At 36.9% G+C, this 16,572-nt stretch overlaps 1 protein-coding gene across 1 annotated transcript in view; it reads left to right on the top strand.

Moving 5' to 3' along the window:
• ASXL3 (ASXL transcriptional regulator 3) overlaps nt 1–16,572 on the top strand; it is a 128,905-nt gene that overhangs the window by 21,302 nt on the left and 91,031 nt on the right. The window contains exon 2 of the mRNA XM_082753611.1: nt 3,397–3,483. Within this exon, the coding sequence (XP_082609737.1) occupies nt 3,397–3,483 (87 nt within the window). The remainder of the gene's footprint in view (nt 1–3,396; nt 3,484–16,572) is intronic.

The following is a 16,572-nucleotide window of genomic DNA, read 5'->3' as shown; positions in this document are numbered from 1 at the left end:
GCAACCATTGCTGCGAGTTTTGATTTCCACTGTTTGTGCTTGGTCAGTTGCCTTTCTTTGAGCTATTAACCAGTGTTTGAATGAACACCAAGAATGTGTTCAGTGCAATGACTGCTGCAGTTCCCTTCCAGATTGTCCTGATGGATATCAAATCGTTTGTCCTAGTTATGTAGTGGCTGTCCCTTTTTGAGGCTGTGGTTGAATGGCAGGAATAAATAGAGCATATTTGATCCTCTGTGATAGAGGTTGCAGTCAGTGCAAACCATTCTTCTGCCATTGTCCTTTGCAACAAAACACATCGAAACAATCGTGGTCTTCATGACAGTACTTTGGCATATTTTAATTCCAGCTTTATTAGTCACTACCCGTACATGACATGAGTGTTGGTGGATGGAGTGGGAGGAAGGAGAAAGATATTCAAAACAGATAAAGGATGTGATTACTTTGTCTGACCAAGGAGTCTATGACTTAAGTATGCTACTGCATTTTAGTATTTTATTTGCCTTAAGGGACAGTTAGTAATTCAATTTGAATTTCTAATATTTTTAAAAGTCTAGAAATGCAGAAAGGCTTGTGGGCTTTTAGCAATGCTAATGGTGAGATACAGAGGCAAAAGTCGCTTGTGCAATTATCAGTTCAGTGTATTCATTAGCTCACAGGCTCTTAAATAATACTCAGATGCTATTTTCCATAACTGGGGGAAGAAAATAATGGCATTGTCATTAAAATGTTTTTCCAAGTAATTATTTTTATTTTTTCCCTCTGATAAATGGTTAGGCTAAAGTTGTTGGGGGAGGGCACAGGATGGTAGGAAGGGCAGAAGAAGGTATCCTTGCTAAGGTTCTCCGCTAGATTAATCTTCATTACGATAAAGAAAACTTAATCAAGTGCACAGTAAGATGGTTTTCAAATTAAGTAGTGTCTGAATTGGAGAATTTATGCTTTTCAGTTTGGGTATGAACAGTTCTTTAAATAACAGTCCTCTGTTTAAAGGGTTAGATGAACAGAATTAAATTCATAGAGTATATGAACTGCAGCCCACGCTACATGTCCAGCAGTAAAATAAATCCACACAATGAGCAATTGTTTGCTCCAGCACATTCAGCCTGTCTAACATACTCTGTGTTTCAGTTTGTCATTATACCCTGAATGTGTTCACTTCATACTGTGGTATTTGAAATCTGCCTTGTGGGTTTGATTAAGCTTTCTGTAGTGGTGCTATGCATCCTGCTTGTTGGTTTCATTGTTGTTTGGTGAAGATGATCTTCCGTATCCTGTATGTCTGGCCATTGTTTCCACAACCAGTTCAGTGCAGCTTCCTCAGCACAAACTGCTCTCCCTTCTCCCATTGTCCAGAACAAGGGGACTTCTGATGTTTATGTAGTGTTATTGTTTCCTTCCCATTATTGTCAAATCCACGTGGTAATACCTGGCACGTTTTCTGACTCTGCAGAGTAGGATGTGATGTCACAGAGAAGGGGACAGGGCTACCCAAATTTTCTCACTTGCAGGGAGGAGCTGCCCAGGTGTGCTGAGGGGCCTGTACTCAGGAAGAGAAACAGGGAATCCTCCACAGTGAGTAACCCCACTTTCAAGTGCACACAGTTTCCTTCATAGCCGTGTCCAGTACAGTGTAGTTTCCTCTTCTGTCCTTTCCAGTTTGCCCTCTGGAATGTTCCCAGTTCTGTTCCGTTTCCTTCTTTTCCCTCCATTTCGGTGTATTCTCATTTGACCTCGTCCCTATTCTTCGTTGTCTTTTCAAAGGTTAAACTTTCCATTTCTGTATCTTCCCACACATCAACTTCTTCTCATCCTAGAGTCTTAGTCCTTAAATTCATTGTCATTTTCCCAATGTGTTATGTGGTTCTGTCATTAATGCCTCGTATCACTTCTCATGCGTTGCTGTGCAGTGGCCCTTTTCCCAGCTCTGTGCAGTTCCTTCTGTCCTTACTCCTTGTCATGCTCTCCTATCCACTCTTCTTTCTCCTTTCAAATCACCTTTCGGTTTTCCTTTCCTGACAGGTCCCTTTTGAATCTTGCCTATTGATGTACATGAGATAAGCTCAGTTCAGCTCCCAGACCTTTCTAGCGCAGCCCTCACTTCTGCATTTTCCTTTTGTGGAACTGAAAGATAAAGGATAAGAAGCTCACCTGCAGCAAAACAGCCAAAGGATTTGGTAAACCATTTTCGATGAGAAAGGGGAGAACAGGTAGCAAGTCAGAATTATAAAATGGCAAGAGAAGGTTGAGCTGGTCAATTGGTAGTGAGCAGGGAGGCTTTGGCTTTGTGAGCTGTTTGAATTACAGCCCTGGTTAGCATCTTTTACAGTTTGGTGACTGGCATGACATGATTTGGTGGTGTCTCTAGTTCCTAGTGGGCACATATCCACATAGTAGTAGCTACTTTCACAATTGCCACTGTTTGGTAAATACTAGAGAGAAGCTCAGGATTAGATGAGTACGGAGACCAAACTGATTTCTTGTTTACTCATGGTAGAAATGCAAGGTCTGGCTCAGATGATGTTGGCAAGATGCTCTGGGAAGCTTGCATTGCTCTTGCCTGTGCTGCACCTTTTACTGCCGAGTGAAAGGTTTCATTTTTTTCAGGGCTGTCAGTCTGGCACTTTAAATGAACAAGAGCAGCTGTTTGTTTAACAGCTCAAAACTGATTGGGACTAAAAGGAAGTGGAAAACCAGAAAATTCTGTTCAAGATGGTTGTATCTGGAAAGAAGAATGGGTTACTTTGGGCTCGATTGGAAAAGGCAAAGGAGTGGAAAACTGAGCTGAACTGGAAAAATATATTGCACGCTGTCATGTAGCATCTCGTGTGCTGTGACTGTTCTGACTACTTCATTTTTCACAGTTTCTAGAAACAAAGAACATTTGAAAATTGAAACCTACCTGTGTCAATTTTCATAGAAACTCCTACTCTATGAATGGAAACTCTTAGCTTTTGCTTTGTTCCTGAGGTCACAGTAAAACCTAAGTGTCGAATATTCAAATGACCTCAGATAGTTCTATTTATCTATAATTTTGAAAAGGAGGGTGGGAGGAAGACCACAATTAGCTGTCTCTTGCTTTTTTTTTTTTTTTTCCTTTCTGCTTGAAAGGAATTCTGTTGCTGTGTCATAAAATTAGTTGTGTATTTCAACTCTTTATCTGGAACCTGCTGAGAATTTTTCCCAGGCAGCACAGTAGATACAGCAAGTAAACCTTACTGTTGCTGCAGTTTCCTGATTTGTATCTGGCCTTCCAACAGCCAAAGGATTCCAGTCTCAACACTGCCATTCCCTGCCTTTCACAAATGACTATGTAAAGACTGCATGAAGACACAACCTTTCAGATTCATGGGACAGCTATGTCTTGACACTTACCCATTTATTATTTCTTTTCAGGCATTGGAAAAGTACCCCAACTCACCAATGACCGCAAAACAAATACTGGAAGTCATTCAGAAAGAAGGGTTAAAAGAAACAAGGTCAGTGGTCATATATTCTGTATTTTGACTGTCTTTTTGAAAACCATCGAGGAGTGGTTCACAGAACACAGTGTGCTGGTTAATGGCTGAATTAATTTCTGGTTCCACAGTGGGAAATACAGCTGATGGGTTTTGTTTGTTCATTAGTTCTAGGCTTTTAAGATGGAAAGTGACTGGCATACCTTTGTACCTTCCAAAAGGCCTCTGTTGGTTAGCTCCAGTCCAGCAGCCTTTCTTTACAAAGAGAGTGGGATCTAGTCAGAAAGCTCAGAGCTGCTTCTCATTTTTGCTGAAAGCCCCAGGCTTGGTGGCTGTGTTGCCTATGCCATCATGTGTGTGAAGAATGTGTGAGGTGGAGTTGGAAGCACTCTTTCTCTCACTTAAGTTTGTGGTCTGGCACTTAAGTTGCTGTTATGACATGCTGGTGTTGCCTGCAGCAGTGGGGGTTGAGCTGATAAAGGGTCGGGAATGGATGGAGAGCAGTGGTTGAGCACTGAGGGCTAGTCTGCGTGGTTGCAGCGCCTGGATCCTGAGTTGCTGAATAGCAGTATACATTGGATGCAGATTTCAGCTATAATCATGAAGCTGTTAGAGGTTTGGTGGGTTATCCAGAGCCCATGAAAATCATAGTTGTCTTTTGTTGACTCTAGTATTTTGAGATCAGATAAGTATGGTTTACTCAGATGAGCATGCTCCATCCAGTTTCTGCTTGGTAGGTCTTCCAGTGACCCTCAGATGGAAATTTGGGCAGGAAATAAAATAAGGAAAAACTGTTTGCTTGGTGGTTGACTCCTACAAGATGCAGTTTCCTCTTCTCCAAATTATAAAATACAAATTTTCTATTATAATAAGTAATTCTAATATGTGTTGCTGTCTCAAAGGGAAATATTTGTTTTTATTTTTAATTATATTCCTTTATTTGGTACCTAAAATCTAGAAAAAGGGAACAAAAAGCCTGAGTAGAGCAGTAGTAACGCATTATTTCCATTACTTCTGAATGTACTCTGTTGAGCCAGAAGTAACTGCGGGATATATTTTTACTGAGTTCACTGTTGTTCCTAAGGAACAGAAATGCTCTGCGTGATCATTTGCAGTGCGTGGCCATGCACTGCTTTGTTGGTACCCATATAACATGGTTATAATATCTGTATTTTGGTAAGAGTGCAAAAGAGATGGAGTGCAAGATGAAGCTGAATTTGCCACATTTACAGATATAAAATGCTTTAGTTCCTGCCAAGAAATTGCTTGAAGTGTATTTGGCAGGGCCAAAGAAACAAGGGAATGAAAACTTTTGAAAACGAATGACCAAACGTGTGTTATGCTGCAAGGATTTGCATAAAGAAAAAGAAAAAGAAACACACCAAACAACCACATTTGAAAATCTGTTTTCATTAAGATACTGTTTCTCACAGCAGTGCATAGATTGCTTTCTTCTTCTATCTTGTGATATGAGGCAACCACATGGGAGAAGCTTACATGCCTGATAATAGCATTTCTTTGTAATTTTAAAAATTCTTGTTTCCCTAAAAAGTATGTAAATAAAATTGTGTGCGTAAAACCTATGGGAGGTAGTGAGGGCAGCATTTTTATTTGATTTAAATATAGAAAATGCAGAAACCCTTTTTAATTGCTGCAGAATAAATAATAGGATAAAATTTCCTTTAATGAGGTTCAAAACCAGATCTTCTCTTTCATTACTTCAGTTACTAAGAAACTGAGGATTTCAGGCAAACAGGAAGGAAACTGAGATTCATTCTGGCCTGATGTTTATTCATGGTATGTGCAGGTATGTGTGAATGTATAGTTGATTGCAGGATCCCATATGTGGCGACGAGTGTCTGGATAAGTGAAAAAGGGTAACATTCAACATTCTTTATTTCTTATGTGAAAAATTGTATAAAGCTGTAAGGTAGGTCATTCTGAATTGATTAGTCTAGAAATTCTAGATGCTGCAATTGTAAAAAAAATATTATAATAATAAATCAAAGATGTTTATTTATTTTGGAGGTGTTTGGTTTCTCATTTAATTTCTGATTTCATTTAAAAGTTGTGTTTCTGCCACGTTTTAATACTGGTTAGGCACAAACTTGCAAAGTCATCTGAGTGCGTAACTCTTAAGATCTGATAAGGTATGCACCTCCTGCCCTCCTGCTGCACTGACCTTGGGGGCCAAAGGGCTGGTTTTCACTCCTCACTCTCCCAGCTGCTGTTGTATAGCAGTGGTTTTTGTTTGTTTGTTTGTTTGTTTTCCCCTTTCTTACATCTGCTCTCCCAGAGCCCACCAAGCCTTGATCACTGGCTTGGCTCTGTGCAGCAGCGGGTCCCTTTTGGAGCCGTCTGGAGCTGGCTCTGATCTAACATGGGGCAGCTGCTGGGCTCTGCTCACAGAGGCTACCCCTGCAGCCCTACTCTGCTACCAAACCCTTGCCACATAATCTTAATGCACCCATTTACTTCATCAAGCTCTGCAGTTTCTTTTAGTACCTTTCTACCAGCATGGTCCCTTTGCCATTACCAAAGATGATCTTTCTTGGTCTGTGCTGCAGCCAACTAAGATGAGTGAGGGGTGTATGTTTTATTATATGTAATCACCTGGTCATAAGCACACAAATGTCACTAGCACATTTTATTCTGTAATGATTTGTGTATTTTTCAAGTCTGGAGTTGTGCCAGCAGTATGTTACTACATTAATATACTTTACTAATTCCTTTATACTGATTATCATTGTCAGTAGAACCTTGGCAATCCTAAATGAAGTTCTTTAAAAATTCTTGTCTCTGCTGTTCCATTTATAGATGAACGAGATTAATTGGCTTAGTCATTTTTCAAATATATTGCAGCAATAATTAATCTAAAGCTTTTTGCTGTGGTAGTAAATCTGAATGAATAATGTCTGATTTTCAGCAATTTCATTGTAGCTGTTACATGTAATCTTTAAAAGATGCTGTCAGACTCTTCAGCCTTTTCTTTTGTTTGTTTGCAATAAAGACATCAAGTTCCACATTTATATTTTATTACTGAAATAATCAAATACAATAGGAGGAAAATTCCAAAGCAGATACAAGTTAGAAATTAAAATAAAAAGCTACTAACATACTGTGAGAGGTTATATACCTACCTAGATCCATATATCTTGAGGGATGTATGGTTCAATTTTGTTTTTTTAATACCTTTCCTGCTATGATGGTTGGTTGCCAAATGGCCAGCAGGCAAGTAGTTCTTTTGCTACCTAGAAGTATTAAAAACTTTTAAGGCAAACCTTTCGGGGATGTAGAAAATACATGGTGTTTTTGGGGTGAGGTGGAGACAGGTGAGAAGCATTAATTTTACATTCATGCCTGTGGCGTTAGTGAGCAGTGCCAAGCCAACAGTCCTGGACACTGAAATCTCTTTACAGAGATAAACAGCAGCTAACTTCTGTGCACAGCACTCTGGATTTCCCTTCCCAGCCTCCACTGTCCCTGTTCTTTTGAGAACAATTCCATGTCCCACTGTAGGTTTCTTTGGACTTGCAGCCTGCTGTTTATGCACCCTAGCATGAGATTTTAGCTGTTTTGCTATTGTGATATAGACTGCTGGTCTGAGTATGGGCAACTCTAACCTCTGTGCTCCTCTTCCATCTTCCACTGTGCTGCAACCTTCCTTGTAATTCTCCATCTTGTATGTGTGGTGTTACTGATTCCTCTCAAGGTTTAGAATTCCCCGTGTCTTTATGAATTATATTCAGCTTTTCTGCATGTGGTTTCTCAAATCTATTAAGGTTGCTTTATTAAGTAGTTTTGTCTTTCAACATGAATGCATCCCTTCCAAGTTTATCTTTGCCTGTGTATTGGAAGTTGTTTCCTTTTGCAGCATTATATTTCTCTCCTTTTCTTATGAAGGATGCGTGAGAAACAAGGTCCAGAAACTTACTGAAGCTGTGGTATATGATACCTACTCTCCTTCTTTATCTACAGGGTCTGGTACTGTTTCAGAAAGGTTATTTTTCATAGATCTGAAGTAACTGATTTTTGACAGATCTATGTATTACACGATTTCTTATCTGATAAATCCTTCAAAATTTTTATTCCATATTTCAGGGGAATTGGAATTAAATTACTGTCTAATTCTCTGCCTCTTCCTTTTTCCATCTTTTTAAAATCTAGTCCCTACGTGTCTTCCAGTCTTTTGGAATTGCTGCTGTGCTCTTACAAGTTTTCAAAAATATCTTTAATAATTTTGAAACTGATCCAGTCAGCTCTAAACACCTGAGAGTAAATTCAAATAGACTTAGCTGATATAAGAATATCTAACTTATTTAATTATCAAATCATTTTTTTTTCTGTGCTTGATATTGCTTTTACTAGGTGTCATAGATATTTTCCTAATTGTGTACCAGCAAAGAAAACGTAGTAGCACTCTTCTGTTTTGGGGGTGAGTGCTTGGTGTCACCCCCTTCACTGAAGAGCAAGCCAGTCTCCTGTCTCTTGGTGCACTTACAGAAATGTGTTTGTGCCTGCTGGGTGAGGGATTTCTCTGGAGACTTTGCCTGTCAGTTCTCTGAGTTGCCTGAAGTTTAATTACCTGAAGCCTATTTTCTTCATTCTGTGTTTTTCCTTATTTTCCTAAAATTGAAGAATCATAAGTTGCCAGATGTTTCTTTTTGCCCATGACTTTTTTTTTTCTTCCCCCCAAGGGATGCCTGCACAGTCATAATGGCAGTATTTAAGTAGGCCATGTGTTTTAAAAAAACCTGCTGATTCTCACAGGAAAAAAAAAAAAAGTTTCCTTCTCTCAAATTCTCCTGGTTTCTTGGTAAAAAAGAAAGATCCTAATACTATTCTTGTTTTTTCTCCCCTCTTGAAATTGTCTATAGGACCACAGGAAATAATCTCTCTATTCTCTTCAGTTTGGGGTAGTACACTTCAAGGAGGATAGGACTGACAGAATACAGTTTAAAATTGTCAGGCAGATAAAAATAGGACAGAAGTTTGTATGAATTAGGTGTTTGGATTAAGGAAGATAAGATTGGGTTTTGACATAACGAATCCTTGGATACGTAAAAGATGGGGGAAAAAGTAAGGGAATAAATTACCCTGTCCATCTGATATGGACAGGTCAAGAAATAAGGCCTTTAAATTGTAGTGAAGAAAGACTGAGATTAGACTTAAAGAAGATTTTTTTCTAATGGCTATAATTGAGTTTTGTCATAAGCTGTGAGAAAGACGTGACATGTACATCTCTCTAAGAACAATTTAGTTACACAAGTAACTAATCTATCAGAAGCTATGTAGGTTTGGTTGATCATGCTTTGAATGAGGGGAATGAAATAGTGTATCCCTTGATTCATATTGTTCTATGAATGTTTTTAGATCAGTTTGAAGTACTGGAGCCATACATATTGCTTGAGTCCCAGAGGAAAATATCAAGCCAAATTCTGATAGATGTATGATGCTAATAGCCATAGATTATGTGTTGGCTTTTCTGTAGTTTCTTTTCCCCTTGCTTGGTAAGGCTGGGAAATTGACTCGTTGTCTGCCTTCATGTCTGGAAAAGATTAAAGCCAAAGATTTTCAGTACAAGTTAAAAGCCAATAAACTTTCAAAATGGGAGAAGAAATGTTTAATTTTTGGAGTGCAACTTTAGCCCACAGCTATGCTAGCTATTTACTTTCTTCCTCCATTAAACTCAAGATTACGAACCCTGGTATGGGATCTTTTTCATAACATTTTTGCTGTTCAGCTGGAGCAACTGACCTCTGTCTTGTCAAGGAATTTTCATAGAATTATCTAGGTTGGAAAACGCCTTCAAGATCATCAAGTCCAACCATCAACCTGACCTACCGAATCCCATCGCTAAGCCATGTCCTTTAGTGCTGCAGTCCCAGAAGAGGTTAAAAAATGCTCTCTTCCAGGTCCATTTTCCATTTTCTAGTAGGATCTTAAACTTCTTTTTCTTGGTGTTTGTTTGATCTTTATTTCAACTATGAAAATCACGGCATCAGTCCTAACTTCTCCTCCTTTTTTCTCTGCATATTTTGTATTTTCCTATGGAAGATTAAACTACTTATTGATTTATTATTGTGACAGTAGTCTTTCAGAAGACTAAGAAGAGATGCTTGCCACTGGCAATAGTGCTGTTTCTCTTTCACATTGTTGATAATATCTATCATGAATTATATCATAACATATTAAGTCTTCTGAGCCCAGGAAAGCAGCAAAGTATGACCCTAATAAATCTTAAGATACTCTTAGTAGGTTTACAGTCTTTGTTCGGAAATATTAAAATAGTGGGTTAGCTAGAATTAAAACCAGTTTGAGTTGTTGAACAGTCATCAATGGAATAAAACACATGATCTGTACAGGGTTTGTCTTTATCTCTGAAGTGAGATCATACTCCTGAAAAATTTACCCTTACCTTTGAATCCTTTGATCTCTTTGACAGTGTCTCTTCAAGCCTTTGAATACTTCATCCTTAGAGCTATTGACTTAGAAATAAAACCCTTTCTGAATGCTGCTGTTTCTGTAAATAGGCTAAATGAGCTGACAGCTCTCTTCTGTTGTTTATCTTGAGTTCCTTGTTTTATTGTCTATGCACGTAGACAGATTTTTTTCTTTCCTTTCTTTGTGAAATAATTCCAAGATGTCACTGTGATCTGTAATTATTCAAAAGTTACAGGTTTTATCTTCCACTTAAAAAAAATAAAATAAAATAAAGTGCCCTTTAATAACCAAAGGCTCTTAAAATTTCACTGAAAGAACCACAGCTTTTGTCTCAAGGCTCTGATTGTTAAAGGAAGAGCACAGACAGTTGAAAGGCCTCTGTGGTTGTGTATGTCTGATAGAATTTATTTGGGAGCTTTTCCAGCTGAAGGAATATGTTGTTTTGTCTTGAAGGTAGTTATTCCCTGCAATGGGCTGAAAGGAAGCCTTGATGGGAAAAGAGAGGGACAGCTGTTCACATTCTTTTTGCCTAGCATTAAAGGGTTGACCCTTATGTAACTACAGATATGGCTTTTGGCTGCAGAGCAGTGAAAGAAACAATCTTTCAATCCTACCTGTCTTTCTACCTAAGTTCACTTCAGATACCTCTTTGAAACACTTTTCTTCATGGTGTAACAAAAAAACACCCAATTTGATAGCTACAGTACACCGGCTGAAAATCTCAGGCTTGCTCCTTCTTGCCTAGGTGCTTCCAGCATGGTTTATGCCACAGTACAGTTTAACCTGGTAAAAACTGGTGGGTTTCCTCCATACTGCGTTCCAAAGCTGGGACTGTAACTTCCATAGTCATACCATCCGTGATAACAAGTTCAGTTTTTGATAGTGATGTAGGCCTGAAATAACTGCAGTAGTAACTGAAGCTTAAAAGTAGCCCTGTGGGTAGGTCTGGTAATTCCCAATTCCCTGTTGCTGCATTATGATTACCCTACAGTGAGTATGAAGGTAACTTGCTTATGTCTGTACAATGGTAATATTGTCTTTGCACTGATTTGGAAAACTGTCATTCTGTGCTAATGAAACAGATATAAAATTACAAAATCTCAAGTATATTCCATCAGCTAATTGCACAGATGATAGCATTTTTATTTATTAGTGATCATCTTTCTTCCATTGTGTATACTTATAAATTTCAATATAAGATCCTTAACTATGCTGAATGCATTTTTTTTGTTTGAGCACCATTAGCTTCATTTTTGCTCCATGTTTCAATTTTTAGAAATGATTTGCGGCTGTTTTTTGTTTCAATGTTGCTCCTCTTCCTTTCATAGGACAATGGAGTCTGTTCAATAAAACAGTCCAGTAAAATCAGTCTGCGTTCAGCGTGTTTGATAAGATTACTTGATTCATTGTTGTTTTGTTTGTTAGTGTGTTAGTTTGTTTTTTACATGGTGCATGTAGTAATGTGCGCCCCAGATGTTACAGGCAGGCTAAACATCATACTTACGTCAAATGCAGATGCCTTTGTTAGTTTTATTAAGGTGTGGATTTAATTTTGGAAATACTTCAGATGATAATTGGCACAGTATAAATAACAAGAATCTTTTGAGTATTACTCAGAATGCTTTGGAGGATACTGTTCTTACTGTTATGAATATTAACTGAGCATATGTAAGAAGAGGGAGGAGAGAGAAGCTAAGTAATTTCTTTCAAAGTGAATGCAAAGCTAAGAATATATCCCAGTCCTTTTCTCCTCCACTCCCAATATCCTGTCTACTAAACTGGCATCTTGGTGCAACATCTCTTTGCATCAATGTGCAGTCTCTTGTACCAAGAGTTGCTGCTACATGAATCCTCCCCTCCCTCTTTCTCAAACTAGGTCACCAATCCCATGGTCTCCTATTACCCCAATCTGCTGTCATCCCTTCTCATGTATGAGGACTCAAACTCCATTCATTCTACCCTTCTGTGTGGCTGAAATTATTAAAGGACTACAATGTCGACATCTCAGATTTTAGTATCTACTTCATATTCTGGCTCAGGACCAACTTAGTGTTATTCTTTAGTTTGGTTCCAGGAGAAGTTATAGGAAAATAAAAACCCAGTCCCATCATTCTTATCATGCCTGGTATCTTCACTATATTATTTAACAGCTTAGAAAAGTTCATATGGCTTCCCCTTTTGTACTTTGTCCCTCATTTGTCATAGTGTTGAGGCCGGTGCCTGTATGCTCAGTTGATTCTCTCCTTTTTTTTTTTTTAACGCATATAGTGTTAAACACTTCGTTTTTTTTGATTTACTGAGCACTGGTACAATAGTTCTATGTGTCTGGGCATTAAAACATCTATCATAATGTTTCCACCTTTTATGGAAATGATGGGAAATACTGCTTTATTTTTTTTATTATTATTTTATTATTATTTTTAAGATCTGCAATAAAATTGTTTGTTTTAAATCTATTAGCAGCTCTCTTCAGAATGTCTGCAAAGCTTGGGAAAATACGAACGCAATCTGTGTTAGACACCTGCCTCCCCAGTACTATTAAAAATATTTCTATTTTACTTGTGCAGTTACTTAGGTTTCTGCACCTTCCTCCCAAACCTAACCTGTACTTTCTCAAAGAGCACTATACTAAGGTAATGCTCTTTTATTTGTTTGACACTTTACTGGTAAGGGAGAGTGACTCATAAGATCATTAAAGTTTAATAATTCAGTGGAAGCATTGACATCTTAAAGTTAATCTGTTTTACTGTAACAGAAAAAATGGTGGTGGTTAAATTTTGTGATGTGATAAACATGTTTCAATTTTTAACAGTCTGTATGGCAAAAATATTTTATCTTTTGAATGCATGCCCAACTCTCCTTTATCACACTCTAATTTGCTGAAATTAAGATCCATGTAATATGTTAAAGCCATATTAAAGGTACTCCTTTTTTAATAAAAGAGTAAATCCAACAGCTTAACAGTAACAAAGAATGGATAGCAATACAGAGGTTGATGATCTTGTAAGATCTATTTTTTTTATACAATAAAAAACAAACTTCCTATTAGTGGACATTTTATTTTGAAGTAAATGGCATCAGCTATGAAAACTAAAGTGTGTAAATTCCTCAACAAATTCATCGCTGGCTTTTTGCACAGTTGTAATAATTCCCTTCTCAGCATATTTTGATGTTTAATGTAAGAATTTAACTTGTGCTTTCTTTCTCCTGTTTCATGCATCTTAGTGTAGACTGCTGTTGAAAGAAACTGAAAAGTGATAATCTAGTTCAGGCTGATGAAAAGAGGAACTTCCTGCATTATAAATTGGTGTTGCCATATGTATAAAATTATCCTAAATTATATATTGTGTCAAGACTGGCTTCCCACATTTTTCCTAGAAAGTGCAACTTTTCTTTTAGCAATGTGTAAGTATACTATCTATTTTTCTTTAATGTTTCTATTTTTCAGGTAGTAGTTCTGCATTGAATTTTCCTTTTCTTTTTCGGAAAGGTAAACTAAATAGGGATATCCAAGAGATATAAACACATTCAAAATTATCAGATACATACAGAAGCTATGAGTAAGAAAATAGATCAGTAACCCATCCTCAGCAGTGCAAGGTTTTTGTTTGTTCGTTCTTTGGTTCTTGTTTTTCCTGTTTGAGTATAGTGTGTTTCCTATAATGTAGTGCTTTATTAAGCCTGATTTCTTTTTTTTTTTTTTTTTCAAGTACTGAAGAGATGAGATCTCCCACAGTCTACATGGTGTTTTTCTGTTCCTTTTTCTAAAAGTTGTCCTGTGACTGTATAAACGGAACCATGACTATGTGGAAGGTAGATACTTTCTTTGGTTTTAATACCTCTATTGGCCTGTGTTGCCAGCATCTTTTGGTTTAAGAGGAACCAGGACATAGCAGAGCTTCCAGTAATATGCATCTACTGTTGTGCAGAGCCAAGCTTTCTCAAAGATCGTTGTGAAGGTGAGATTTGACAGAATGTGTTCTTTTTCCATCCTGGCTCAGAAATGAAGATCTGTCATACAGGTAATAAACTAACATTTTTGAGTAAAAGACAGAAACAAGACCTGTGAGAGAGCTTAATATCAGTCTGTGCTAGTTAGAGGCAAAATGCAGTAAGAGTTACTAACCAGCTAGCAAGCTTGTTCAGCTCTCTTGTGCTTAGAAAAGGCAAGAATAATCTGCTGTATTTCCTTTAGGAACTATTTGGGCAAAAGTGACTCAACACAAAAGCCTGATAGTGGCAGCCATATATATATGAAACTTTAAAACAGAGAATGATATGGAGCCTAGCTAGAAGGAGTCATCTTTTGAATGAACTGTCTCTTAAAATATTCTTAAGAAAAGAATTTAATCTGTTGAAGACTTGAAGCCTACAGTGAACATTCAAATCTGGCTGGTAACTTGAACACATGCCTGGCTTAATGGATTTACGAGCTTTTCTTGCCACATCCAAGTAACCTAAGTAGCTGTTCTCTTTTGCAGGTGTAAGATGAATTATTCTAGGTTTCAATTTACTAGTTGCTGATTTAGATTTATTTGTTGGGGTTGAATTTCTTCTGCATTTCTGTTTTGGTTTCTGCATTTCTCTTTTGAATTGAAGAGTTAGTATTTAAACCTATTGTTTATTATTGCTTTGAATTTCATTTATTCCACGGCTGACTTTTATTGTCTTTATTTCTAAGCACTCTGTCCTAAGGGACATGCTCAACATCCCACAAAATGGTATAATCTGTTTCTATGCTATTTCTAGTATTCCACAGCAACTGGGAAAAAAAAAAAAAGCCTAAACTGAATACTACAACATAGGCAATTCATTACAGATTTTCCGCTCAGTATTCAGTAAATTGTCAAGTACTTATTTTCATCATTAGCATATTTTTCGTAGAGCAGAAGCATAGCCATTTCTGGCAGACTGAATTAAATGCATTTTACTTGAATGTGAAAGAAGAAAACATTGTCAGGCTTTCTATGAAAGCATCATTTTCTAGTAGTAATTTATTTTCTGGATCAGTTTGCTATGGATGTCTTTATGTTTCTGAAAAGTTTTGGGTATGTGGTTTGGTCTACCTGTAATTAAACCATTTCTTAACTGAAGGGAAAAATATCTGAACATAATTATTTTCTCTTATTTTTTTTCTTCATATTGTAAGAACTGAAAATTTACTAGTTCTCTTAGTCATGCATTGGCATATTTTATTTAAGATTTTGAAGTATGTTTTTGTAGAGTGAAGACCAAAACAAACCTCAGAATTCCAATGTCCAGGGACTATAGCAAAGATCAGGTATAAATAGTCAGAAAATTTGTTACAGATGTGGATTTCTTTTCCAGCAATTCCATTTTATTTTATTTTGAGTCTCATAGATAGTTCTCTTAATTAATGTAGAATTATATGATGCACACAGTTTTCATTTCAAAACAGAATTATTATGAAAAGTGCCCAAACTTCTTTTGCTTATTTACTTAGTATAATCTGCAGGAAAAGTATGTTTTAAGAAATATCTGATTTTCTTTCAGGAGTGTGGAACTCCCCCATATTCTGCTTGTAATTCATATAATTTGTCATTGAGACAGGCTGCTTTATTGTAGCTGCTTGCTAAAACCAGCAGTTGTGTGGCTGGCAAATATTTACAGTATCAACAGAGATCTAAGAAGCAAAACATACATGTATATATATCGAATCAAAGTATAAATAGAAGAACTTAAATGCTGTATGTATAAAACTGTTTATGTGCTTGAGTGTGTAAATACACCTACAGATATATATTCACATTTATTTATACATACATATAAAATTGTAAATCACAGAACTTTATTCAAATATATCTTCTGCTCAGTTATTCCAGTAGCAAAGACTGTATGGGAAAGAGCTCAAAACATTCCTAACAACTGTTTTGCTGTTAGCTCTCAGTAGCTAAGAGAGGACAAAGGTATTTTCCCCCATTTCTTTTATTTTTTTTCTTATTGCTTTCTTATATTTTATTATATTATTTTATTTTTTATATTTTTAATATGAGAAAAAATAAATGGTTGATAGTAGCCCTTTTGATGACACACATTTACTACAAAAAAGGGGGGAGGAGGGCAAAAATAGCTATCAATAGTCATCCTATTTAGCATCGTAAAGCATCCATAACTACTTCTGTATCTTTTACATGTTTATCTCTTTATATGTTTATCTTTTTCTGTACCTTTTACATGTTCCAATAAGATTGCTTAAAATATCTGCTATCAAGATTCTGTAGCTTTTTTTCTAAAAGTTTCAATTGCCTGCTTTTATATTTCATTCACAAATAAAACAGGTGAGGGATGTAAACAGTTATTACTCTCTCTTGCAAAAGGCCCTTGTTACTTGATATTGTTTCTTTTCTTTTTTCTCATGTTACCAATGTACCTGGGAGTTTTGTTTTATAAATTGTTAAATACTTCAGGTGGCCAAATCAGATATGGAATCATTTGTGTCAAGAAAGGTATCTGGCCTCCAGAATCACAAAAAAAAAAAACAGCCAGTAAAGGACAGCAAGAAACATCTTGAGAAGAAATCTTCAAAAATACATGACAAAGGGGAAGATTTAAAAAGACTGCTGGCTTTCAGCATAGATACACACACACACATACACACACTCTTACCTGTCTGCTCCCCTTCACCCAAAACTAGCACTCCCAACCTTTC

The sequence above is a fragment of the Aythya marila genome (genome assembly GCF_965140915.1).
Source record: "Aythya marila genome assembly, chromosome: 2".
NCBI classification, from domain to species: Eukaryota; Metazoa; Chordata; class Aves; order Anseriformes; family Anatidae; genus Aythya; species Aythya marila.
This window is presented reverse-complemented; position numbering and strand designations above follow the sequence as displayed.